General features: G+C 51.8%; 1 protein-coding gene and 1 non-coding gene across 4 annotated transcripts; one reads left to right on the top strand and one right to left on the bottom strand.

Moving 5' to 3' along the window:
- The first annotated feature begins 2,362 nt into the window (after positions 1-2,362).
- On the top strand, positions 2,363-26,244 carry PHYHD1 (phytanoyl-CoA dioxygenase domain containing 1). Of its 3 annotated transcripts, none has more exons than XM_066367022.1 (12): positions 2,363-2,487; positions 2,805-2,884; positions 9,352-9,510; positions 13,245-13,320; positions 13,459-13,506; positions 15,973-16,028; positions 16,114-16,176; positions 16,747-16,768; positions 18,971-19,099; positions 19,197-19,313; positions 19,884-20,010; positions 20,119-20,462. In XM_066367022.1, exons 2-12 carry the CDS (start codon positions 2,852-2,854, stop codon positions 20,162-20,164), a joined length of 876 nt encoding a protein of 291 aa, XP_066223119.1. In that variant the 5' UTR covers positions 2,363-2,487; positions 2,805-2,851; the 3' UTR covers positions 20,165-20,462. The 3 variants fall into 3 exon arrangements, 2 of the variants coding, with proteins under 2 accessions (XP_066223119.1, XP_066223118.1); XR_010749171.1 differs by lacking the exon at positions 2,363-2,487 and adding an exon at positions 25,923-26,244 and having other exon boundaries at positions 20,119-20,318; XM_066367021.1 differs by lacking the exons at positions 2,363-2,487; positions 13,459-13,506.
- On the bottom strand, positions 14,275-14,381 carry LOC136396414 (U6 spliceosomal RNA). The gene has a single exon (XR_010749702.1). It is a non-coding gene; the product is annotated as a U6 spliceosomal RNA (small nuclear RNA).
- Positions 26,245-26,422: the final 178 nt, after the last annotated feature.

The raw sequence follows: 26,422 nt of genomic DNA, 5'->3' as shown, positions 1-26,422 counted from the left end.
AGAAGCAGATGGGCACTTCTCCTGTGTGCCCTGGCCAGGAATTGAACCCGGGACTTCTGCACGCCAGGCCGACGCTCTACCACTGAGCCAACCGGCCAGGGCTTAAAGCTTAATCTTAAAACTAAGATTTAGGCCTGACCAGGCCGTGGCGCAGTGGATAGAGCGTCGGACTGGGATGCAGAAGGATCCAGGTTCGAGACCCAAAGTTCACCAACTTGAGTGTGGGCTCATCTGGTTTGAGCAAAAGCTCACCAGCTTGGACCCAAGGTCGCTGGCTCAAGCAAGGGGTTACTCGGTCTGCTGAAGACCCGTGGTCAAGGCACATATGAGAAAGCAATCAATGAACAACTAAGGTGTCGCAACGAAAAACTGATGATTGATGCTTCTCATCTCTCTCTGTTCCTGTCTGTCTGTCCCTATCTCTCTCTCTCTGATTCTCTGTCTCTGTAAAATAAATAAATAAAATTTAAAAAATAAAATAAAACTAAGACTTAGTCTATAATGAACCCTGCCTGCTTACAGCCTGTCTCCCACACCCAATGCAAACTATAAGCGAGCAAACATATATATTATATTTAAAAACTTATTTGACCAACAGGCCCCTCCTAAGCCTCCACTCTATTGTAAGTAGAGGTCCTTACCATGTCTGGTCTGGCCGCTCCCTATGGCCTCCCACATCTGCTCCCAACCCAGCCTTGGGGCCACCCAGTATCCAGAGTCGAAGTGTTTGGTCTGGAGCCGGTTAGCTTTTGGAAAAAACAAACACCACCTACCCACTTCTCACAGCCTGAGCAAAATAAATGAACAAATCATGGGAGGCCTAGCTCCTCCCCCACCATGCCCCCACCCCCACCCCAGGACTGTCCACTTAAAACCACGTGGTGCCTTAGCTGGGTAGCTCAGTTGGTTAGACGCAATGGTTTTCAATCATTGTACACTTGGGCACTGGCGAAAGTATATAATTATTTCGGGGACTGCTAAGGCAGAAATCACCCTGAACATAAGCAAATTCAATTAAGATCATTGGGTCTATAATCTTCATCCAACATCAGGGTGGTTAACTTTCACAGACTGGCATGAGATTTCTGGCGGACTGGTCCATGGACGGGTGGTTGATTGTGCACGCCAAGGTTGTGGGTTCTGTCCCGTCAGGGCACATATGAGAATCAATTAGTGAATGCATAATTAAGTGGAACATCAAATCAATATTTCTCTCTCTTCCCCCCTTCGTCTCTCTCTAAAATCAATAAATAGTTTAAAACAACACAAAAAACCACTGTGGTAGCTGTTCTTTTCTCTGATTACAACAGCAGTTTGGAAAACTTGGATGAGTTCAAAAAAGTTAAATACCTGACATTCTACCCAGAACAGCCCCTGCTAGCGTTTGGTGCATAGTTGGTAGGCATCGACTATGTCCAGGACCTGTGCCAAGCTCTTCATAAGCTGCAAAGCACTCCTCTTCCTCCTTACAAGAGATACTTCTGTTATCCCCAAATTACAGATGGGGAAGGGAAGGCCGGGCGTGGGGGGAACCCGTTCTCCCTCATTGAGCCTCCACAAGAAGCCTTTGGTGAAGCTGCCAGGGCAGTTGTTAGTCCAGCATGATGGGCCCTCGCTGTGCTCCTGGCCCATCCTCTCTCCACCTGTTGGGTGGCGGCAGCAGAAGGGGCCAGGACAGCCAGTGAGCTGAGTCTCGGCTCTCTTTCCCACGTGGTTCTGTCCTCCACCTGCCCTCCTCTCCCAGCCTAACCCCGTGGACCTCCTGTCCCTCCAGCCTCAGGAGCTGTGCAGGGCTCACCCCTTCCCCAGCCCTCCTGGGGGAAGCTGGGACCAAGCAGCTGCTTCCAGGGTGGTGGCCCAGGAAACGATTTGACCTTGGGCAAAGGCTCCTGAGGCCTGAGCTGTGTCCCTTTGCCATTCAGAAAGTCCTTCCCGGGAAGGCCAGTGGCCAGGTTCTCAGAAGCCAGAATGAATGGCCCTATCTGCCGCTGAGCAGGGCTGGCTCCGACCCCCGGCCTCCCTGTGCCAGCCCAACTGGAGACACCAAACATCCTGGGCCTGGAAGTGGGGAACAGGAACCGTGGCTCGCTCTCTCTTTCTGAAGACCGAGGCCCCCACTCTCGAGCTCCTTCCTCCTTCTAAGATCCCCTCCTCTTCTGCCTTCCATCAGCTACGCAGACTGCACTACACACTCCCTTCCATAATCCCCTCAGGACCGAGAGTTTCAGGGCTGGGAGGGGCCCAGTCAACTCCCTGAAGCCCAGGATCTTCCACCTTCGGCTTGCAAAACCAGCCCCAGACCCACCCTGCATTGCACCCCACTCAGACGATGCTGGTGGCCCCGGGGACTTGCTTATCCTTGACTGCCAGCCGATGTTGATCAGAGGTGTCAGAATCAGTGGTGGCACCTGGGCTGACACTCAGGCGTCCCCTTGTCTGCCCAGCTTCTTTTCCAGACACTCCTGGAATTCCACTTCTGGGCACCTGGTCAGCAGCCCCAGGACGAGCCGGGTCGGGGGAGCAGTGAGAAGCCATGAAGGAAACCAGAAAGGGCTCATTCTGGATTAGCTGGGGAAATGGCCCCAGGGTCTGGGGTTGAGGCAGAGGCAGGGGCCCCTCCAGGCACAGAAGTCAGAGGGGGCCTGAAAAGCCTAGGGCTCAGCCTGCGGGGGGGGGGGCGGGGGGGCTCAGGAGGGTCCGAGTGGGGGAGGGGCAGGGTGGGGTTTTCCCTGGGTAGGGAATGGTTAAGTCCTGGGCCTCCCAGTTTCTGTTCGCTTTCGCCTCCTGACCTTTTCCCTCTCCAGCCTCAGGCACAACACCAAGAGCCACCGACCTCCCCAGCCTCGTCCTCATGGCCAGCCTGAGCCCCGTGCAGCTCCAGAAGGTAGGAGGCTGCAGGGTGGGCCCTTGGGAGGGTCAGGTGAGAGTGAGAAGACCCTCTGGACCCGACCAGAAGTACTCCCAGTCCTGACAACTCAACCCCACCCCCTGCCATTTTTTAGAAGAGGAAACTGAAGCCAGAGTGGTTAGTTCCCAACCATGGACCTCTGACTTCTGCCCACAGCCTGGGGCGGCCGGACCACAGGACAAGGGTGGGATGGGAATGTGTGTGTCTGTGACTGAAACCGGTAATAGAGCACCAGGGTCGGCCAGTCCCAGTCCCAGTCCCGGATCCGGGCCTGCGGTGGGGGTGGGGGTGGGGCGGGGCGGGGCCAGCCAGGGGCGATTGTCTCCCAGAGCCAGGCTCTGGCGCCAGGGTCCCACGTGCTTTCAAACACAAAAGCCGAACTCATGGGAATTAGAGCGACATAATCTTTTAAATAACATGACCCTTGTTCATTCCTGATGACAAGAGAATAATACAGAAAAGCTCAAAAAAGTACATTGAAAACCACCCATAAATTCTTACGCTGACACAATGTTTCTGGATAATCAGCTGTAGAATCCATCCTAATAGCTACAGTTCATTGCTCATTGAGTGCTTGGCATATGGCCAGATGCTAATTTGTGTTTGGCTTTTTAAAAAACTTTTTTTTGCCCTGGCCGGTTGGCTCAGTGGTAGAGCGTCGGCCTGGCGTGCGGGAGACCCGGGTTCGATTCCCGGCCAGGGCACATAGGAGAAGCGCCCATTTGCTTCTCCACCCCCCCCCCCTTCCTCTCTGTCTCTCTCTTCCCCTCCTGCAGCCAAGGCTCCATTGGAGCAAAGATGGCCCGGGCGCTGGGGATGGCTCCTTGGCCTCTGCCCCAGGCGCTGGAGTGGCTCTGGTCGCGGCAGAGCGACGCCCCGGAGGGGCAGAGCATCGCCCCCTGGTGGGCAGAGCATCGCCCCTGGTGGGCATGCCGGGTGGATCCCGGTCGGGCGCATGCGGGAGTCTGTCTGACTGTCTCTCCCCTTTTCCAGCTTCAGAAAAATACAAAAAAAAAACCCAAAACCAAAACAAACAAACAGAAAACAACAACAAAAAACCCCCACTTTTTAAAATCAGGAACATATTCCCATGTTGGTAAATATTTTTCTACCATGTGATACTTTTCAGCTGCGTTGTGTTGCGGTTCAGACGACTTTGCCGAACCAAGTCCCTTGTGCTGAGCATTTAAGGTTATTTCTGATTTATTGTGGTCATTAAACAAGCCTCAGAGAATACCCCCATACATTCCTCTTTGCTCCCTATTTGCTAATCCTCCAGCTTCTTTTTTTAAAAAATGTATTTATTAATTTTAGAACGAGAAGGTGGTGGGGAGAGAGAGAAAAACATTGATTTGTTCCACATATTTATGCATTCATTGGTTGACTCTTGGATGTGCCGTGACCTGTAGTAAGGTACCAAAAAGCTGCAAATTAATATTAATATTCTGGGAAAAAAGGTCAGGCTTTCCTGTCCTTTCTTTGGAAAATGGAGGAAAAAGAATATAGAAGTCTCCTGACTTACAAGGACAACTAGGGTCATTTGGTTTTAAATTCTCTGAAAGGATTAAGGTTATCTGAAGAACTCCCTTTCTCTTTCAATAAGAGACAAAATTAACGTATCACCCTACACTGATTTTAGCTCTCCCTCCCTTCCTGGAATCTGAGATTAACCTGTACCTCTAGGCAAAGGAGGAGAGATGGATACTAAAGGGATTTGTGCATGACTTGGATTGTATTACCTTGAAGGTTTTAACGTTTTCTGTAAATCCCTTAGACAAATGTTAATCTTGTTAATGTGACATAAATCTTGTCAAATGTTATAGTCTTGTTAATGATTGTGTCATGCTGTCATGCCCCCCAACCTGTATGTGGTCAAAGGGTATATAACCAGCCCCTGAAATATACTCGGCATGCACCATTTGGGTCTGCAATTGCCCGTGTCAGCCATATGCGGCTGGCATATTTAACAAATCTCCTCCTTCAATAAAACTCTTCATCAAAATTTATCTGGACTGGGTGTCTCTACGTGGACTCGATGAAGTGAGGCACGGTGCCTTTCAGGATCTGAGGTGCAGTACTTGATAACAACCAGAGTTCAAACATGCAACCTTGGCATATAGGGATAATGCTCTAACCAACTGAACTACCCAGGCAGGGTCCTCCAACCTCTTATCTCAAGAATTCTAGCAGTGTGTTTACAGGATCTCGGGTATGCACACGTAGCTGTGGATGACCTAGTTCCCAAGGTGACGATTTCGGCTTGATTCTGTGATGAGGATTGAGTTTCTATCATGCAGAGCTGCCCAGAGACTGAAGGGCCAATGGTGGGCAGCTGTTGGGCAGATAAAATGTATTATGCTCGGCCTGACCTGTGGTGGCGCAGTGGATAAAGCGTCAACCTAGAAATGCTGAGGTCGCCGGTTCAAAACCCTGGGCTTGCCCGGTCAAGGCACATATGGAATTGATGCTTCCAGCGCCTCCCCCGTTCTCTCTCTCTATCTCTCCTCTCTAAAATGAATAAATAAAATAAAAATTTAAAAAAAAAAGTATTATGCTCACTTTGTTAAAGATGGCGTTGCCCACGTGGAGGCCATTGCTCAGGTGATATTAATGTGTGTCTCTGTGGGCTGTGGGCAGGCAGGATCCTTGTAGCCTGGGGCTTGGTTTTAGGATTAAGCCTTTCCCACCCTTTTTGATGTGGAGTGGTACAACCCCATCATGCCCCAGATAACTGACTTTGTATTAGAAACTTCCCTATTTCGTATATTGGATTAAAGGTTATGAATCTACACTATAAAATGGGGGCAGAACAGGAGCTTGCTTTCTCGGTTCCTGAGATTATCATTAGCATTAGAAAGCAGAGAAAGGCCACGTGGAGGAGGCCAGGAGAAGCAGCCAAGATGGCTGAGTGTTGAGTGAGAAGCCAGTTTGTGCAGGGAGAAGAAAGGAGATTGGAAACATAGGTGAATAAGTCTGATGAGCTAGAAACCTTTGATTCTAGGAAACTCGGATAAGTCAGTAGCTTTGTGAGCACTGAATGTGAGTGGGTTTTGGAGCCCAGTGTGTGTTTTTACTTGCCCGCCGGATGCAAGCTAGGATTAAAGATGATGGCCTATCAGTTTTTGGCTCCGTTGTTTCTTTACCGACTGTCCGAATCCAATGCGAACCTGCATGGGCCAGCGGCTGTGATAGTGGCCGTGGCCGCTGGCCATACAGCAACCATGAACATCTGCACTTCTCATGTGTGCATGGAAGGCAGGACTGAGCATCCATGGAGGCGGGAAATCGGGGCGATGGGGTTTCAGTAACTGGAAACAGGCACTTCACCGTGGGTTCAAGAGGTGACTTGCAATGCCCCTAATCAGGTTATACCTGCAAGCAAACATGCAGATGACCTTTTTTTTTTTTAAGAAGATTAAAAAAAAATTTTTTTTATTAAAGTATTTTCTTAAGTCTTTATTTTTATTTATTTATTTATTTATTTATTTATTTATTACAGAGACAGAGAGTGAGTCAGAGCGAGGGATAGACAGGGACAGACAGACAGGAACGGAGAGAGATGAGAAGCATCAATCATTAGTTTTTCATTGAGCTTGCAACACCTTAGTTGTTCATTGATTGCTTTCTCATATGTGCCTTGACCGCAGGTCTTCAGCAGACCGAGTAACTCCTTGTTGGACCCAGCGACCTTGGATTTAAGCTGGTAGACTTTTGCTCAAACCAGATGAGCCCACGCTCAAGCTGGCGACCTCAGGGTCTCGAACCTGGGTCCTCTGCATCCCAGTCCGACGCTCTATCCACTGCACCACCGCCTGGTCAGGCAACAAGTCTTTATTTTTTAAAGAGGAGAGAAAGAGAGAAGGGGGCAGGAGCAGGAAACATCAACTCCCACATGTGCCCTGACCAGGCAAGCCCAGGGTTTTGAACTGGCGACCTCAGCGTTCCAGGTTGATGCTTTATCCACTGCACCACCACAAGTTAGGCAGATGATCTTTTCTTATCTCAATGGTCTCAGAAGGACAAGTTTTGTCCGGATAGCTCAGTTGGTTAGAGCATCGTCCTGAAGTGCAGAGGTTGTGGGTTTGATCCCCAGTCAGGGCACATACAGGAACAAATGGATGTTCCTATCATGCATACTCTCTCTCTCTCTCCTTTCCTCTCACTCTCAAATCAATAAGAATTTTTAAAAAATATAAGAGAGCCTGACCAGGCCATGGCACAGTGGATAGAGCATCAGACCAGGACATGGAGGACCCAGGTTCGAAACCCTGAGGTTGCCGGCTTGAGCACAGGCTTACCAGCTTCAGTGCAGGGTCGCTGGCTTGAGCATGGAATCAGACATGACCCCATGGTCGCTGGCTTGAGCCCAAAGGTTGCTGGCTTGAAGCCCAAGGTCACTGACTTGAGCCCAAGGTTGCTGGCTTGAGCAAGGGGTCACTCACTGTGCTGTAGACCCCCTCCCCCTGTCAAGGCACATATGAGAAAGCAATCAATGAACAACTAAGGTGGCGCAACGAAGAATTGATGCTTCTCATCTCTCTGTCTTCTTGCCTGTCTGACCTTATCTGTCACTCTGTCTCTTGTCACAAAAAAGTAAAAAATAGGCCCTGGCTGGTTGGCTCAGTGGTAGAGTGTTGGCTCAGTGTGTGAAAATCCCGGGTTTGATTCCTGGTCAGGGCACACAGGAGAAGCACCCATCTGCTTCTCCACCCTTCCCCTTCTCCTTCCTCTGGATCTCTCTCTTCTCCTCCCATAGCCAAGGCTCCATTGGAGCAGAGTTGGCCTGGGCGCTGAGGATGGCTCCATGGCCTCTGCCTCAGGCGCTAGAATGGCTCTGGCTGCAATGGAGCAACACTCCAGATGGGCAGAGCATCACCCCCTGGTGGACATCATGCTGGGTGGATCTCGGTCAGGTGCATACTGGAGTCTGTCTCTCTGCCTCCCGCTTCTAACTTCAGAAAAATAAAACAAAACAAAACAAAAAAATGTAAAAAATAAATAAAATAAAATTGAAGGAGAAATAGTTTCCCAGATAAAATTAAAAAAAAATATATATATATATATATATAAAAGAAACTCTGGGTTTAAAACAAAAAAAAAAAAGAGGACTGGAGGCAAATCAGAGTAAGCTGTGGGTTTTAACTCCCCTCTGCGCTTGGGCTGTAGCCTAGCTCCTCATGGCCTGGCCCCTGCCACTCTCCGGGCCTGCCTCCCACAGCCCCTCGGTCTGCTCCTCACGTTGCCCCTGTGTTCAGGGGCTTCACACATCCTGTCCCCCATCTGGAGTGCTCCGCCCCGTCTCTTCCACTCCCTGTTATTCCGCTGGTCCCTTTAAATGTCACTTCCTCAGGGCTGCTGCCCTGCGACCTCCTGTCCTCCCCATCTGGTTTACATTAGACTCCTCTTCCTTTAGTTCTAGAACTGCCCTCGCCCTAGAACTAGCAATTTGTGACAGTTTGTTCACCCGTGTGCTTGGGTGTTCCCTGTCAGCTTCCCTTGCTAGACTGTAAGCTCCAGGAGGGCAGACGTCCTGGCTAGCTTGCTCATTACTGAATCTCCAGCTCCTAAAACTGTGTCTGGTACACAGTCAATGCTCAATCAATTTTAGTTGAGCCCTGGTCGGGTAGCTCAGTTGGTTAGAGTGTTGCTCTGATACGCCAAAGTTGCGGGTGTGATTCCCCCCTCAGGACACATACAGGAAGCAACCAATGAGTATGAGTGCACAACTATGTGGAGCAGCAAATTAATGTTTCTCTCTCTTTAAAGTCAATCAATAAATTATTATTGTTATTATTATTGTATTTTGCTGACGTGAGAAGTGGGGAGGCAGTCAGACAGACTCCTGCATGTGCCCGACCGGGATCCACCCAGCATGCCCACCAGGGGGCGATACTCTGCCCATCTGGGACGTTGCTCTGTTGCAACCAGAGCCATTCTAGTGCCTGAGTCGGAGGCCATGGAGCCATCCTCAGCGCTTGGACCAACTTTGCTCCAATGGAGCCTTGTCTGTGGGAGGGGGAGAGAGAGAGAAAGGAGAGGGGGAAGGGTGGAGAAGCAGATGGGCTCTTCTATGTGCCCTCACTGGGAATCTAACCGGGACTTCCACACGCCAGGCTGACACTCTACTGCGGAGCCAACCGGCCAGGGCTTCAATAAATTTTTTAGAATTTCAGTTGAATAAATGAATGAGGTTGTATTCCCCTGGGACCCTAGCCCACTGGAGAGGGAGGAGGGACCCTTTGCCATCTCCTTCCCCCTTCCATCATTCCAGCCCATATTGATTGCTCCTCACTGGGTGCCAGACACTACGGCCAGGCTGGGGGGAAAGTGCGATGAATGACACTTGGCTGTGCCCTCACGCAGTTCGGGGGAAGGGGTGAAATCAGTTCTCATGAAGAGCGTCTGGGGGATGGGGGAAGCCTGAACCTCCTTCCTGCCTGCAGTTCCGGGAGGATGGGTTCCTGGTGCTGGAGCGGTTCCTGTCTGCCGATGAGTGTGCGGCCATGCAGCGGAGGATTGGTGAGATAGTGGCTGACATGGATGTCCCTCTCCACTGCCGCACAGAATTTTCCACCCAGGAAGAGGAGCAGCTGCGAGCCCAGGTAGGTGCCGGGGGTAGGTGAGGGGGCGATCTGGTCTTGGATTGAGGCGGGGGGCTCGGTCCCCAGCCAGAGCAGCAGCCTGGGCACTCATGGCTCATGGTGATAACGAATCAGGCCACAGCCTTCCAGGAGTCAGGCTCCAGGATAAGTGACTCACCTGCATATTTCCTCTACTTCTCACGATGGATGTATTATATAAGGTCAGCATTATTGTCCCCATGGGACAGGTGGGAAAAATAGGACTAGGCTCACTTGCCCCAAATCATAGGATTAGTAGTAATTAATAGAGCAAGGATTTGAACCCACATCTGCCTGATACCAGACCCGTACTTGTTCACTGCTCTCATGCACTTCCTCAGTAGTTCTCCGGTCACAGGGCGCCTCCTGGTGGCCAGCGACCCAGAATGAGCCAAGTGATTCCTCCGGTCCTGCCTGTGTAGGGCTTCTTCCCCAGAGAGACTGGAAACTCTGCTCGTTTCCCTCCAGTGTCCTAACACAACTCAGTACAGTGTGAGATGGAGAAAGAGAGACTTGGTTCCTCCCACACATTTCTCCAACCTAGTCCCCCCACTGCCAACTTTGTGATCCAGACCCAGTAATGGGCCTCCCTGACCCTCACACCGAGGAGCTCCTGCCATCTGGTGGGCACAACGGGAGTCACAATGACCAAAGCTGTGCAACCCACGGGACTTCAGAAAGAACAAGCGTTACAGAACCATCATTTCCTCTAAAAAGTTAGTTTCACTTGTCAGCGTTCCAGCTTTCTAGGTGGGGAATGCAAAGACGGGGTCCTGGGTCCAGCCTCACTCAAAGGCTCCCAGCAGTGAGGGGCTAAGTCTTGTGGCTTCCAAGCTGCCTTCTAAGAATGCTCCCTGGACCAGTGAGGGGGTGAGGGGAGGACGGGAGGAGGAGCAAGGGTAAATATCTTGGTTTACAACGCTTGCGAAGAGCTCGGCACAGTGCCTGGTACCCAGTAAACGCTCAATATTCACTACTAATTTTGTGAAAGACTTTGAAATTAAAAGAAAATAAAGAGGGAGTGTCCTGCCTTGTTCTCCCTCTGCCCTCTGTCTTTGAGTTATTTTACAACTCTAAGTTGTATAGCTCTGATCGTAATGCACATAAGATATTTGTCTATAGCAACGGATATGAACTCAGTCTGGCAGAATGCAATTATTATTCAGTGCCCTATACTGATTACCATTGTTAAGAATGCAATTATTATTGCCCTGTAAATAGATCATTGTTGTACCAATTTGTAAATTTGATCCAGCATTTATTATTGTCCACTTGTGCTTCCTTCAGGGAATTCTCCTTTGAACACCTCACTGGTTCCCTTGTGAATGAATGAGTTAAGTAAAATCTTTGACACTTTTTTTTTTTTTTTTTGTATTTTTTTCTGAAGTTGGAAACAGGGAGGCAGTCAGACTCCCGCATGCGCCCGACCGGGATCCACCTGGCATGCCCACCAGGGGGCGATGCTCTGCCTATCTGGGGCAATGCTCTGGAGTGACCAGAGCCATTCTAGCGACTGAGGCAGAGGCCATGGAGCCATCCTCAGTGCCTGGGCAAACTTTGCTCCAATGTGGGAGGGGAAGAGAGAGACAGAGAGGAAGGAGAGGGGGAGGGGTGGAGAAGCAGATGGGTGCTTCTCCTGTGTGCCCTGGCCAGGAATCGAACCTGGGACTCCTGCACACCAGGCCGACGCTCTACCACTGAGACAAACCGGCCAGGGCCAACTTTGACACATTTTTAGCATTGTTATATTCAATGTTACTAAAATCAGTTATGCTTCCCTGACTTGTCTCCCTCCCCCAATCCTGGTGCAGAGGAGCTAAGAACATTGAAAAAAGAAAACTTAGCCCTGGCCGGTTGGCTCAGCGATAGAGCGTCGGCCTAGCGTGCGGAGGACCCGGGTTCGATTCCCGGCCAGGGCACACAGGAGAAGCGCCCATTTGCTTCTCCACCCCTCCGCCGTGCTTTCCTCTCTGTCTCTCTCTTCCCCTCCCGCAGCCAAGGCTCCATTGGAGCAAAATTTTCCCAGGCGCTGAGGATGGCTCTGTGGCCTCTGCCTCAAGCGCTAGAGTAGCTCTGGTCGCAACATGGCGACGCCCAGGATGGGCAGAGCATTGCCCCCTGGTGGGCGTGCCGGGTGGATCCCGGTTGGGCGCATGCGGGAGTCTGTCTGACTGTCTCTCCCTGTTTCCAGCTTCAGAAAAATGAAAAGAAAAAAAAAAGAAAAAAGAAAACCTAGTTTTCAGCGGGAAGGGGTTTGACGAGGCCAGGCAGGTCACCAAGTTGAGCCATGAAGACACATGAGGGACTGGCAGGGCTGTGCCCCTGGGAAGCCAGGTGGGGTGTTGGTACCACCCAGCTTCAGGTGTGTCGCATGCAGGAAGGCAGAGAGATACACATGATGGCAGTCAAGGGTGGCTAAAGCTGTGGGCAAACATGGAGCATCTTTCTGGAGCACCAGTTTCATATGATGCTAAGAAATTTAAAACAGGATATTAAAATTCACCAGGAGAGGTTATTAAGGGAAGAGAAATAAGATTAGTAATAGTTTATATTTATCAAGCATTTAGTGATGCCCTTGCTGGGGGTTTTCTATTTAGCAGCAGTAATAATAATAAAAGCAGATATTGGTGCCTGACCAGGTGCTGGCACAATGGATAGAGCGTCGGACTGGGATGCAGAGGACCCAGGTTCGAAATCCCGAGGTCACCGAGTGTGGGTTCATAAACATGACCCCATGGTCAGGGCTTGAGCCCAAAGATCGCTGGCTTAAAGCCCAAGGTCACTGGCTTGAGCGAGGGGTCACTCGGTCTGCTATAGCCCCCCGGTCAAGGCACATAAGAGAAAGCAATCAATGAGCAACTAAGGAGCTGCTACAACAAAGACTTGATGCTTCTTATCTCTCCCTTCCTGTCTGTCCATCCCTATCTGTCCCTCTTTCTGTCAAAAAAAAAAAAAAAGCAGATATACACGTCACTTAACCTCATTCCAAGGACTGTTCTGGTGCTTTATATATACCTAGTCATCATCTCTATAACACTCTATAAGGTAGGTACCATTAATAGCATGTTTTTATTTGTTTTTATTTTTTTTTAATTTTTCCGAAGTTGGAAACGGGGAGGCAGTCAGACAGACTCCCGCATGCGCCCGACAGGGATCCACCCAGCATGCCCACCAGGGGGCGATGCTCTGTCCATCTGGGGCGTCACTCTGCCGCAATCAGAGCCACTCTAGCGCCTGAGGCAGAGGCCACAGAGCCATCCTCAGCGCCTGGGAAAATTTTGCTCCAATGGAGCCTCGGCTGCGGGAGGGGAAGAGAGAGACAGAGAGGAAGGAGAGGGGGAGGGGTGGAGAAGCAGATGGGCTCCCAGCCTGTGAGCCCTGGCTGGGAATCGAACCCGGGACTCCTGTACGCCAGGCCGACGCTCTACCACTGGGCCAACTGGCCAGGGCCAATAGCATCTATTTTTTTGAGGACATTAAGCCCAGGTAGATTCAGTCATGTGGCTGTGGTCTTATTAAGAGGTTTCCAGGAAATTCCATGCCTGTGACTTCGGGCTGTGCTTCCGGGCACTTGGGGTTCCCGTGCATGTCTGCTCAGGGAACAGGGTTGAAAAGCAGCAGCGGGTGGGAAGCATCCGAGTCCTCTTCCCCCTTTGCCAGGCCCAGCTGTGACCCCGTGATGCTCTCTTGGTCCCTCTGATGTCCCCCTTCCACAGGGCAGCACAGACTACTTCTTGAGCAGCGGCGACAAGATTCGATTCTTCTTTGAGAAAGGCGTATTTGACAAGCAAGGTTCGGAGCCGGGGCCCTAGAGGTGGGGTGGCTGGACTCTGGCATCCGCTCCCAGGGCTGGGGGCAGGTGCTGAGGTTAGCTACTTGGGGGAGGCTGGACTCCAGCTCTACAGCCGTTACCTCTTCTTTGTGCCACAGGAAATTTCCTGGTCCCTCCAGAGAAATCCATCAACAAAATTGGCCACGGTAAGCAGGGGCCGTGGGGGAAAGGGACTGGGTAAACTGAGCCCACGGTAAGTTAGTGACCCAACAAATGGCATTTCTGACTGCATTGCCCGTCTGGCGCTGCTCCTCTGCATTTTGTGACATTAATCACACAGCACTGGGAAGAGGGGTCTACAGAGCCCCCCACACACTGATAAGCAGGTGCGGGCACTTCAGCTCTGCTGGCTTGGGGGTGATCCAGGCCCGGGCCGGGGGCCTCCTGGGTCCCGCTGCTTTCTGGAGCCTCCTTAAGGGGCACCTAACATGTTGACATGGTTCCCCTTCTGAGACCCCAAACCACGCTAGGAAATTTTTTTCTTTTCAGGATCATATATTATAATTTATTTTGTAGACTGCTTATTTTTATTTTTTTTAATTTATTATTTTTTAATTTTTTGACAGGGACAGAGACAGAGTCAGAGAGAGGGACAGATAGGGACAGATAGACAGGAAGGAAGAGAGATGAGAAGCATCAACTCTTTGTTGCTGCACCTTAGTTGTTCATTGATTGCTTTCTCATATGCGCCTTGACCTGGGGGCTACAGTAGACCGAGTAACCCCTTGCTCAAGCCAGTGACCTTGGGCTTTAAGCCAGTGAGCGACCTTTGGGCTCAAGCTAGCGACCATGGGGTTAGACTGCTTATTTTTAAACTTAAAGGTATATCATGGTAGCTTTATAAAAACTTGTCGTAAAGTACATATAACATAAACTACCACTGTAACTATTTTTTTTTGTATTTTTTTTTTTTTTTAAATATGGAACGCTTCACGAATTTGCGTGTCATCCTTGCGCAGGGGCCATGCTAATCTTCTCTGTATCGTTCCAATTTTAGTATATGTGCTGCCGAAGCGAGCACTTTTTTTTTGTATTTTTCCAAAGCTAGAAACGGGGAGGCAGTCAGACAGACTCCCGCATGCACCCGACCGGGATCCACCCGGCATGCCCACCAGGGGGCGATGCTCTGCCCATCTTGGGGCGTCACTCTGCCGCAATCAGAGCCATTCTAGCGCCTGAGGCAGAAGCCACAGAGCCATCCTCAGCGCCCAGGCAAACTTTGCTTTAGTGGAGCCTCAGCTGCGGGAGGGGAAGAGAGAGACAAATAGGAAGGAGAAGGGGGAGGGGTGGAGAAACAGATGGGCGCCTCTCCTGTGTGCCCTGGCCCGGGAATCCTGCACGCCAGGCCGACGCTCTACCACTGAGCCAACCGGCCAGGGCCTGTAACTATTTTTTTATTATTGATTTTGGAGAGAAAGGAAGAGGGGGAGAGAGAAAGAGCACGTGATAGGGACATCCATCTGTTTCTGTATGTGCCCTGATGGGATCAAACCAACAACCTCTGCCCTTCCAGACAATGCTCTAACCAATTGTGCTATCCGGGCAGGGCCACTGTAACCATTTTGAAGTGTACAATTCAGTTGCATTAAGTATAATCAACTTTTGCTTTTTTTTTTTTTTTTAGTAACTGACATATAATATTTCAAATATCTCCCAGGCTTACTGTTTGTAGTAATAATGTAGCAAATAATAAGAACTACTCTGTAGTGCAGACCCTGGGCCGTGGTTGCACATGAGTTAGCCCTGCCAGTCTTAGCCAGCCTGAGAGCAGGGCAGGTCTTCTCGCCCCATTGTGCAGAGAATGACACTGAGGTTAATAGAAGAGAAGTCATACAGGGTGCGTGGCAGTACTGAGATGGCTACCAATGATGGCTCTTGGAGCTCTTCGTCCGTTGAGGAGCAGGGAGTCAGACTGGAGTGAGGTTCTCAGAAGGCTGGAAGGTCAAGAATAAGGTCATAGCCTGACCTGTGGTGGCGCAGTGGATAAAGCATCGACCTGGAAATGCTGAGGTCGCCGGTTCGAAACCCTGGGCTTGCCTGGTCAAGGCACATATGGGAGTTGATGCTTCCAGCTCCTCCCCCCTTCTCCCTCTCTGTCTCTCTCTCTCTCCTCTCTAAAAATGAATAAATAAAATAAAATAAAATTAAAAAAAAAAAAAAAAAAAGAATAAGGACATAGGTGAAGCCTGGGGTGGGGCAAAGGTCTGTGGAGCACACTTCTTGGTTATAAAAAGCAGAGAGCTCATCAACCTGGAAATGCTGAGGTCGCCGATTCGAAACCCTGGGCTTGCCTGGTCAAGGCACATATGGGAGTTGATGCTTCCAGCTCCTCCCCACCTTCTCTCTCTGTCTCTCTCTCCTCTCTCTCTCCCTCTCTGTCTCTCTCTCTCCCTTCTCTCTCCTCTCTAAAATAAATAAATAAATTAAAAAAAAAAGAATTAAGGACTCAATGCAACCCTCCCAAAAAACAAACAAACAAACAAACAAAAAAGCAGAGAGCTTAATGCACACAAAATTGTCAAGAGTGAGGCCTGAGTCTGGGTGGCCAGGGCTAGGCGTGGGAGGCCTGTGGGGGCCGGGGACCAGCCCATCAGCCCACCTCTGTCCTGCAGCTCTGCACGCCCACGACCCTGTCTTCAAGTGTGTCACACACTCCCCCAAGGTGCAGGTGAGCAGAAGTGGGGGTGAGGGTGGGTGGAGGGGCCAGATGAGAGTGTGGCCAGGCTGGCCGTGTAACCTCTGCCCCCTTGCAGGCCTTGGCCCGAAGTCTGGGCCTCCAGATGCCCGTGGTGGTGCAGAGCATGTACATCTTTAAGGTGAGCTCCCCAGCCTCCCCAGGCCCGCTCAGACGGGCAGAGTGCTCGCACCACGCCCCTCCGTACAGTGGCCCAAAAGCTGCTTCCCAGAGGAGTTATCATTACGTTGCGGGAAGAACACATCAAACTGGTCTTCTCTGGCTTAGGCACCCGGCACTTAGTTGGTGCTCAGTTAAAATTTGGTGGTAGGAGGGAAGGGGATTCCTAAGACTACCTCCTCCCTTCTTTGGCCATTGAGATGCTCTGCTCCTAGCCTTCAAGGCCCCGCTCAGTACCACCTCCTCTGAGAGGAACTGGCCTGGGTCTTAGCCTCTCCTGCCGCCCCTTACTCCTGTCTTGTGTTTCGTTAGGCACGTGCGTGGTCACACTGCACGCGTGCCGTAGGGCGGAGTCGTTTTTCTCTCTGCAGCCCTCTTGGGCCTGGCACACAGTAGGTGCTGGATAGGTGGGTGCTGATGTGAAATCCTTGGAGGTAAACGTGCGGCAGGAAAGAACTTCCCACAAGACTCAGCGGCCCCTGCCCACTCCTGCCCTCCCCGGCTCTCACCTGCCCCTTCCTCTCTCTTGCAGCAACCTCACTTTGGCGGTGAAGGTGAGCCCAGAGCGGACTGTCGGCCTGGCAAAGGCCGTGGCGGGATATCCGGGACACTAGTGGTTGCTGGGTCTTCGGAGGGAGGGCAGGCACTTGCTGCGATGTCCGTAGGCTGGGGCGGAGAAGCCACCTTCGTCCCTTCCTGGAACAGTGGATTGGGAGGGTGTTCTGCAGCCCTTGGCCTAAGAGGTTCCCAAACCTGGCCACAACTTTTAGCTGGTTAAAAATACAGATTCCTGGGCCCCGTTCCCTGAGATCATGAGTCAGTAGAACTGCCAGGGCCTGGAAATCCTATATTTTTAACAGGTTCCCAGGAGGACTGACTCAGCGTAAAAATTGCTGATCTAATTCCAAACCCCACTGGATGGAGAGATACCCTTTATGGCCTCCCTCACTGGCGATTACCCACTTCTGCTCAAATACCTCCAGTCACAGGGAGCTCACCCCCTCACAGGCAACCCTTTCCTTCCTTGCACGAGCCCAAGCTGGACCTCTTGTGACCACCTCCTCCACCCACCATTCAGAGGACAGCCCCCCGCAGGGACAGCCACCTCCTCCGCAAGTCCGGCACCCCCGCTTTCTCCAGCCATTCTTCCTCTAAATGTTTTGGAGCACTCACCATTAGGACACCTTCCTCTGGACACTGCCCAAATTGTCAATGTCCCTTTTGAAGTCTGGTGCTCAGAAAACACAGTTCCCCAGGAAGGAAGGAAGGAGGCGAGACTAGTACCCCCTTGACTTAGTTGTTCCAGACAAAGGTCCTTTGGTCAGCGGTCCTCCATGCTGGCTGGGCCCCAGCATCACGAAGCAGGGGCACTTATACATGTTTGGTCAGCTGTCCCCCACCCCACCACCTTGGACCACTCTGCAGTCTTACACCACTGGGCGAATGAATCACCTGGTGGCTGGAGGTGTTGTCCCTGGTTAGGGATGCTGGCCTCAGTTACTTGGCTGAAGTTAGACAATAGCAGCTACTTTTTAGCAAGCAGTTACACTGTTGGGCCCATCCCGGCACTTTTCATACCTCATGGAACCCTCCAGCAATCCCATGAGGTAGTTTATTGTTGGGGCCGCTGTGTGGTTTAGGAAACTGAAACTTTTTTTTTTTTGGTATTTTTCCGAAGTGGGGGAGGCAGACAGACTCCCACATTGCCCTACAGGGATCCACCCGGTATGCCCACCAGGGGGCGATGCTCTGCCCAGCTGGGGTGTTGCTCTGTTACAGCTGGAGCCATTCTAGCGTCTGAGGCGCAGGCCACGGAGCCATCCTCAGCACCTGGGGCCAACTTTGCTCCCATGAAGCCTTGGCTGCGGGAGGGGAAGAGAGATAGAAAGGAGAGGGGGAAGGGTGGAGAAGCAGATGGGCACTTCTCCTGTGTGCCCTGACTGGAAATCGAACCCAGGACTTCCACATGCCGGGCCAACGCTCTACCGCTGAGCCAACTGGCCAGGGCTAGGAAACTGAAACTTTAAGAGGTGAAATCTCTAGACCCTGGCCGGTTTGCTCAGCGGTAGAGCGTTGGCCTGGCGTGTAGAAGTCCTGGGTTCGATTCCCGGCCAGGGCACACAGGAGAAGCGCCCATTTGCTTCCCCACCCCTCCCCCTCTCCTTCCTCTCTGTCTCTCTTCCCCTCCCGCAGCCGAGGCTCCATTGGAGCAAAATTTGCCCGGGCGCTGGGGATGGCTCCTTGGCCTCTGCCCCAGGCGATAGAGTGGCTCTGGTCGTGGCAGAGCGATGCCCTGGAGGGGCAGAGCGTCGCCCCCTGGTGGGCGTGCCGGGTGGATCCCGGTCGGGCGCATGCGGGAGTCTGTCTGTCTCTCCCGGTTTCTAGCTTCAGAAAAATACAAAAAAAAAAAAAAAAAAAAAAAAGGGGGGGTTGTGAAATCTTTTTTTTTAAAATGTTTATTTTATTGATTAGAGAGAAAGGGAAAGACAGGAACATTAACCTGTTCCCAAATGTGCCCTGACGGGGGATCGAATCTGCCACTTCTGTGCTTAGGACGATGCTCTAACCAACTGAGCTCGCTCTATCCAGCCAGGGAGAGAGGTGAAGTCTCTTGTTCAAAGTCTCTGGGGCAGGAAGTGGTGAAATTCTAACTGATTGTAGGAAGACTAGGCCCGGAGGGCTCTGAGACTGGGGAGTGGGAAACAGGCCAAGGTGAATGAGGCCGGGCCCCTGATGCCCAGGCGGGCCTGCTGCAGTCTTCCCTCACCAGGACGCCTCCTTCCTGTACACGGAACCCCTGGGCCGGGTGCTGGGCTTGTGGATCGCACTCGAGGATGCCACGCTGGAGAACGGCTGCCTCTGGTTCATCCCTGGCTCCCACACCAGTAAGGACACCTGTCTCTCCCTGCCCACTCACGCCCCATCTGCCATGGGAGAGGGGCCCGGAAAAAAGCGAGGCTGAAGGCTCCATTTTGGCTGCAGGTGGAGTGTCAAGAAGGATGGTCCGGGCCCCTGCTGGCTCAGCACCTGGCACCAGCTTCCTGGGGTCCGAGCCAGCCTGGGATACCAGCCTCTTTGTGCCCACACCAGTGAGGAGAGGTAGGCAGGATGCAGAGGGCAGGAAGGCAGGGCCCTGCAGCCGTGCCCATGGGTCTCTGCTTGCTCTGATCACCCAGCTCGCCTGAGTGCCGTGAAGTCACAGAATGACAGGTCCCTGGGCATTGGGAAACTGACACTTCCAGGCTCTTTGGGCAAATGACTGAATCTCTCGGTTTCTCCAAACGGCAAGTGCAGAGGTAGTGAGCTGTACCTAAGATGCTTACACAGAACCGTGTGGCATGGCACACAGTAAGCAGTCCCAGCTGCCCGCATTAGTGCCCCATCTTCCTCTTGGAAAAGAGAACACCGAGGTCCAGCTCAGCATTCACCGGCAAGATCCCAGCTGACGAGCACAGAAGGGGATGTCTTTGCTAAAGCTTGCCAAGGGCACAGGCCCCAGCAGAAGGGACTGGGTCCCGGGGAGCCCATGTCCCACAGTACAGCCTCAGACCCTGGGGCAGGCTGCAGGCCCCTGAACCTTCAGGGAGGGGGGTGGGGGTGAATAGGTCACAAAACTGCTTTAGTATTGGGGGCCCTGTGTCCCTTCTTGACCTGCTGTGTCCCTGCCAGGGGCCCTTGTCCTAATCCATGGAGAAGTGGTGCACAAGAGCGAGCAAAACCGCTCTGATCACTCACGCCAGGCCTACACTTTCCACCTCATGGAGGCCTCTGGCACCATCTGGAGCCCAGAGAACTGGTAGGTGGCAGGGAGGGTGTGTCCCGGTCTCCTGAGGAGGTCCTGGCGGTGGCGGGGGAGGGGGAAACAGTGACACTGACACCTCAATGTCATCTCTGTCTGCTGCAGGCTCCAGCCAACAGCTGAGCTGCCCTTCCCCCCACTGTACACCTAAAGGTCCCCGCTGGGTTGGGCACTGGCCCCTCCCAGGAAGCTGTGGGCTGCGAACACCAGCACCTGGCCGGACTGCCCAGCTGCAGCGGGGAAGTCACAGCTCTCCTGGGTTTTCCTTCTGCCAGTCTGTGCCCCTCGGCCCTGCAGATAGGCAGGTGAGAGGTGGCAGCCAGGCGGCAGGGGTCCAGTTATGTGCCTTTCCCAAGATGTTTCCGCCTGCCCCAACCCAGCCTCCCTCTGGAGCAGTGACTTTCAGCCTTCTTCATTCATGGCACACAGAAACTAATTATTAAAATTCTGTGGCACACCAAAAAATATATTTTTTGCTAATCTAACAACAAAAAAAGGTTTACAAGTGGTCCCTTGTCTATCGTGGGAGTTAGGTTCCAGAACCCCCTGCGACAGGTAAAAATCCACGAAGTAGCGACCTTATACTTATTTTATTATTTATATATATTTTAAGGCTTTTAAACCCTCCCCACTCTCTTATAAACCTTTCCCACAGTTATTAACCTTTCCCATACTCTTTATATTGTTTTCAATTTTTTAGGTTAAAAAATGCTGATTTTCCCTGGCCGGTTGGCTCAGCAGTAGAGCGTCGGCCCGTCGTGTGGAAGCCCCAGGTTCAATTCCCGGCCAGGGCACACAGGAGAAGTGCCCATCTGCTTCTCCACCCTTCCCCCTCTCCTCTCTCTTTATTTCTCTCTTCTCCTCCAGCAGCCAAGGCTCCATTGGAGCAAAGCTGGCCCGGGTACTGAGGATAGCTCTGTGGCCTCCGCCTCAGGCGCTAAAATGGCTCCTGCTGCAACAGAGCGACGCCCCAGAGGGGGCCAAGTATCGCCCCCTAGTGGGCATGCTGGGTGGACCCCAGTCGAGTGCATGTGGGAGTCTGTCTCTCTGCCTCCCTGCTTCTCACCTTGGAAAAATACAAAAAAAATTGCATTTTTACTACAAAAATAATTAAAATAATATATAAAAATACCTATGTACTGTAAAATCCTGCAATATAGCAAAAATCCGCAATACAGTGAGACTGCAAAGTGAACCACGATATGGCAAGGGACAACTGTAATTCTGATTCATTCCCATCAGGTGTCTACTATTGTGTTGACTGTTGTCTTCTTTTTAAGATTTTATTTATTGCTTTTTAGAGACAAGAGGGAGAGAAAAGGGGAGAGGAGCGGAAAGTATCAACTTGCTGTAGTTGCTTCTCATATGTACCTTGACCGAACAAGCCCAGGGTTTCAAACTGGTGACCTCAGTGGTCCAGGTTGATGCTTTATCCACTGCGTCACCACAGGTCAGGCAAGTTGTCATTTTAAAAGTTTTGACAATCTAAGGGAAAAGAAGTCAGTGCACCTGACTAAATAGCCAGGTATATTGCCTCACCAGGTGGTGGCGCAGTGGACAGAGCATCAGACTCAAACACAGAGGACCCAGGTTTGAAACCCTGAGGTTGCTGGCTTGAGCACGGGCTCACCAGCTTGTGCGAGGGGTCGCTGGCTTGAATGTGGAATCATAGACATGACCCCATGGTCACTGGCTTGAGCAAGGGGTCACTCATTCTGCTGTAGCTCCACCCACCCCTGTCAAGGCACATATGAGAAAGCAATCAATAAACAACTAAGGAGCCACAATGAAGAACTGATACTTCCCTCTCCCTTTCTGTCTGTCTGTCCTTCTGTCTCTGTCACACAAAAATAGTCAGGTATTGCATGTTTTGTTTTGTTTTTTTAATTTTTTTTTTTTTTGTATTTTTCTGAAGTTGGAAACGGGGAGTCAATCAGACTCCCACATGCGCCCAACCGAGATCCACCTGGCATGCCCACCAGGGGGCGATGCTCTGCCCATCTGGGGTGTTTCTCTGTTGCAACCAGAGCCATTCTAGCGCCTGAGGCAGAGGCCATAGAGCAGGGGTCCCCAAACTACGGCCCGTGGGCCGCATGCGGCCCCCTGAGGCCATTTATCCGGCCCCTGCCACACTTCTGGAAGGGGCACCTCTTTCATTGGTGGTCAGTGAGAGGAGCATAGTTCCCATTGAAATACTGGTCAGTTTGTTGATTTAAATTTACTTGTTCTTTATTTTAAATATTGTATTTATTTCAGTTTTGTCTTTTTACTTTAAAATAAGATATGTGCAGTGTGCATAGGGATTTGTTCAGTTTTTTTTTAATAGTCCGGCCCTCCAACGGTCTGAGGCACAGTGAACTGGCCCCCTGTGAAAAAAGTTTGGGGACCCCTGCCATAGAGCATCCTCAGCGCCCGGGCCAACTTTGCTCCAGTGGAGCCTTGGCTGCGGGAGGGGAAGAGAGAGACAGAGAGGAAGGAGAGAGAGAGGGGTGGAGAAGCAGATGGGCGCTTCTCCTGTGTGCCCTGGCCAGGAATCAAACCCGGGACTACTGCATGCCAGGCTGATGCTCTACCACTGAGTCAACCAGCTAGGGCCTTTTTTTTTTTTTGTATTTTTCTGAAGCTGGAAACGGGGAGGCAGTCAGACAGACTCCCGCATGCACCCTACCGGGATCCACCCGGCATGCCCACCAGGGAGCGATGCTCTGACCATCTAGGGCGTCGCTCTGTCTCAACCAGAGCCATTCTAGCGACTGAGGCAGAGGCCATAGAGCCATCCTCAGTGCCCGGGCCAACTTTGCTCCAATGGAGCCTTGGCTGCGGGAGGAGAAGAGACAGAGAGGAAGGAGAGGGGGAGGGGTGGAGAAGCAGATGGGCACTTCTCCTGTGTGCCCCGGCTGGGAATCGAACCCGGGACTCCTGCACGCCAGGCCAACGCTCTACCACTGAGCCAACCGGCCAGGGCCCTGGTATTGCATGTTTTAAAGATGCTTGCGGCACACCGGTTGAAAATTCCTGCTCTAGAGCAGCTTTAAGCTACAAAAGGGTTCCCCCACTACTCTGCCAGCTTCTTACTCTCCTCTCCTCTCAGACAGAACTCTATTATGGTGTAAGACATTGAATAAAAATGACTTCTGAATGCAGCTTCTTGATCCTCCCATCCCAAGCAGGCCTGTTCTCAAAATGAGGGCCCTGCTAAAAATCATCCCACATGTCCCAGCCCTGGCTGGTGAGGTTTACAATTTTCCTGACAGCCAGTCACACACATTTAGTGGCCTCTCATTGTGCTAAGAGCTTCACGTGCTGTATCTCACTTAGTCTTCACACCGACGGACCTTTGAGGTGGGCGCTCTTACCATCCACGTTGACAGGTTAGGTGACCTGTCCAAGTCACAGAGCTGTTCAGTCGTTCAGCGAGCTCACCCTGATCCAGAGCCTGTGCTTCTAACCTTGGGGTGGGGAAACTATGACCAGGGCGGGGAATCCAGTCCCAGCTTCTGGTCCTGGCTCTGTGATCGAACAGCTTTCTAGTCTCAGGTCGGGCCCTTCCTCTCGCTGGGCCTAAGGCCGCCATGGGTCCCTCCTGCTGGGACATGACTGGCAGGCACCCAGGCCTTTTTTTTTTTTTTTTTTTTTTTTTTACAGGGACAGAGAGAGAATCAGAGAGAAGAGAGAGGGACAGACAGGAGCGGAGAGAGATGAGAAGCATCAATCATCGGTTTTTCATTGCGACACCTTAGTTGTTCATTGATTGCTTTCTCATATGTGCCTTGACCGGGGGCCTTCAGCAGACCAAGTAACTCCCTGCTGGAGCCAGCGACCTTGGGTCCAAGCTGGTGAGCTTTTTGCTCAAGCCAGATGAGCCTGTGCTCAACCTGGCAACCTCGGGGTCTCGAACCTGGGTCCTTCTGCATCCCAGTCCGACGCTCTATCCACTGCACCACCACCTGGTCAGGCCACCAGGCCTTTAGCAAAAACAACTACCAGGCCCTGGCTGGTTGGCTCAGTGGTAGAGCGTTGGCCTGGCGTGCAGGAGTCTCGGGTTTGATTCCCGGCCAGGGCACACAGGAGAAGCGCCCATTTGCTTCTCCACCCCTCCCCCTCTCCTTCCTCTCTGTCTCTCTCTTCCCCTCCCGCAGCCAAGGTTCCACTGGAGCAAAGTTGGCCCGGGCGCTGAGAATGGCTCCATGACCTTGCCTCAGGTAGAATGGCTCTGGTCGCAACAGAACAACACCCCAGATGGGCAGAGCATCGCCCCCTGGTGGACATGCCGGGTGGATCCCGGTCGGGTACATGCAGGAGTCTGTCTGACTGTCTCCCCGTTTCCAACTTCAGAAAAATACAAAAACAAACAAACAAACCCAAACAAACAAACAAAAAACAACTACCAAATCCAGGACCTGTTTAGCTGGTGTCTGGTCCAGAGGTTGCAAGTCGGGCTACTAGTGGATTCCAGACCACATGCGTGTTCTGTCTGGGTCTCAGCAATTTTTTTTTTTTTTTTAGAGAGGAGAGAGAGTGAGAGAGAGAGAGAGAGAAGGGGGAGGGAGGAGCAGGAAGCATCAACTCCCATATGTGCCTTGACCAGGCAAGCCCAGGGTTTTGAACCAGCGACCTCAGCGTTCCAGGTCGACGCTTTATCCACTGCACCACCACAGGTTAGGCGGTCTCAGCGATTTAAAAACATTTTTATATATTGATTGATTTTAGATAAAGGAAGGGAGAAAGAGAGAACTCTTTTTTTTTTTTTTTTAATTGAGAGACAAAGAGGCAGAGACAGACTCTCCCATGAGCCCAGACTGGGATCCACCTGGCAAGGCCCCTACCGGGCAATGCTTTCCCCATCTGGGGCGTTGCTCTGTTGCTCAGAACAGAGCCATTTCAGGGCCTGAGGTGGAGGCCATGGAGCCATCCTCGGTGCTCTGGGCCACACTGCTGGAACCATTTGAGCCATAGCTGCGGGAAGGGGTGGGGAGAGAGAAAGAAAGAGAGAGAGAAAGATAGAGAGGGGCGGTAGAGAAGCAGATAGTTGCCTTTCCTGTGTGCCCTGACTGGGAATCGAACCTGGTACTTCCACACAACAGGCCAATGCTCTACCACTGAGCCAACCGGCCAGGGCAAGAGAGAGAAATATTGATTTGTTGTTCCACTTATCTGTGCTTTCACTGGCTGATTCCTTTACGTGCCCTGACCGGGAATCGATCCTGCGCAATCCTGATGTATCGGGATGATACTCTAACCAAGTTACCTGGCCAGGGCCAGCCTCTGCGTTTCTATAAAAACTTTTTTTTTTTACAGGGACAGAGAGAGAGTCAGATAGAGGGATAGATAGGGACAGACAGGAACGGAGAGAGATGAGAAGCATCAATCATCAGTTTTTCATTGCGACACCTTAGTTGTTCATTGATTGCTTTCTCATATGTGCCTTGACCGCAGGCCTTCAGCAGACTGAGTAACCCCCCGCTCGAGCCAGTGACCTCGGGTCCATGCCAGTGAGCTTTTTGCTCAAGCCAGATGAACCCGCACTCAAGCTGGCAACCCCGGGGTCTCGAACCTGGGTCCTCTGCATCCCAGTCCGACGCTCTATCCACTGTGCCAGCGCCTGGTCAGGCTATAAAAACTTTTTTAAATTGGGAGATTTTGGCTAGAGATTGTCTTGCCAGTTCGATCTCCAGTCAGGGCACATACAGGGACAGATCACTGTTCTTGTCTCTCTCCCTTTCTCTCTAAAACCAGTATATATACAAAAGGTTTAAACTGAGAGATTTTACATAACCATCAGATTTCTAAGCTTCCTTGAAACAGGTCAGCAGCCCTGGCCTGTCGTCTAGCACGCTGACTGGCTGCAGCTGCCTCCGTAAAGGGCCCTGCACTCTCTGCATCCCACTTCCCGTCCTTCTTCACTGCAGTGCCTGCCCGGCCGCAGCGGCCATGAGTTTGCGGCCTTGATTCCCAGCTCCCTCTGGATGCAGGGACAAGCCACAGCCCAGACGACAGGGCCCTTTCCCAAGGCCCCAGGAGTTGAGGCAAAGCCGCTGCTCTTCCCCGACATTCTGCCACCTCCGTTAGCCAGCAGGAGGGAGTCAGAAGGGTTAGTCAAGCTTCGAGTCCCAAAGGAGTCTCGCTACTTTCTCCTGAGGTAAAGGACGTGACAGTGAATCCACAAGCTCCCTAGAGCTCTACTTCTGGCTTCCGGCCTTAGTGGGCCAAGGGTCTCAGCCTCTCCCGCTAGGCCCCTCCCTGCCAGGCTGGGTGAGAAGCCAGGAGGAACCCCCAGCTCTTCCCCCAGCCCTTCCCCACGTGCAATGAGTCAGCACAGCTCCCCTTCAGCCCTTCCTAGCCCACATGGGAGAAACCACATGCATTTGGCTATTTTCCTCTTGGGTTTTTCTCCAAATAAAGCCAAGGT

The sequence above is a fragment of the Saccopteryx leptura genome, chromosome 2 (genome assembly GCF_036850995.1).
Source record: "Saccopteryx leptura isolate mSacLep1 chromosome 2, mSacLep1_pri_phased_curated, whole genome shotgun sequence".
In the NCBI taxonomy this organism is placed as follows: domain Eukaryota; kingdom Metazoa; phylum Chordata; class Mammalia; order Chiroptera; family Emballonuridae; genus Saccopteryx; species Saccopteryx leptura.
The sequence above is the reverse complement of the archived record's forward strand: the minus strand, read 5'-3'. Positions and strand labels throughout refer to the sequence as shown.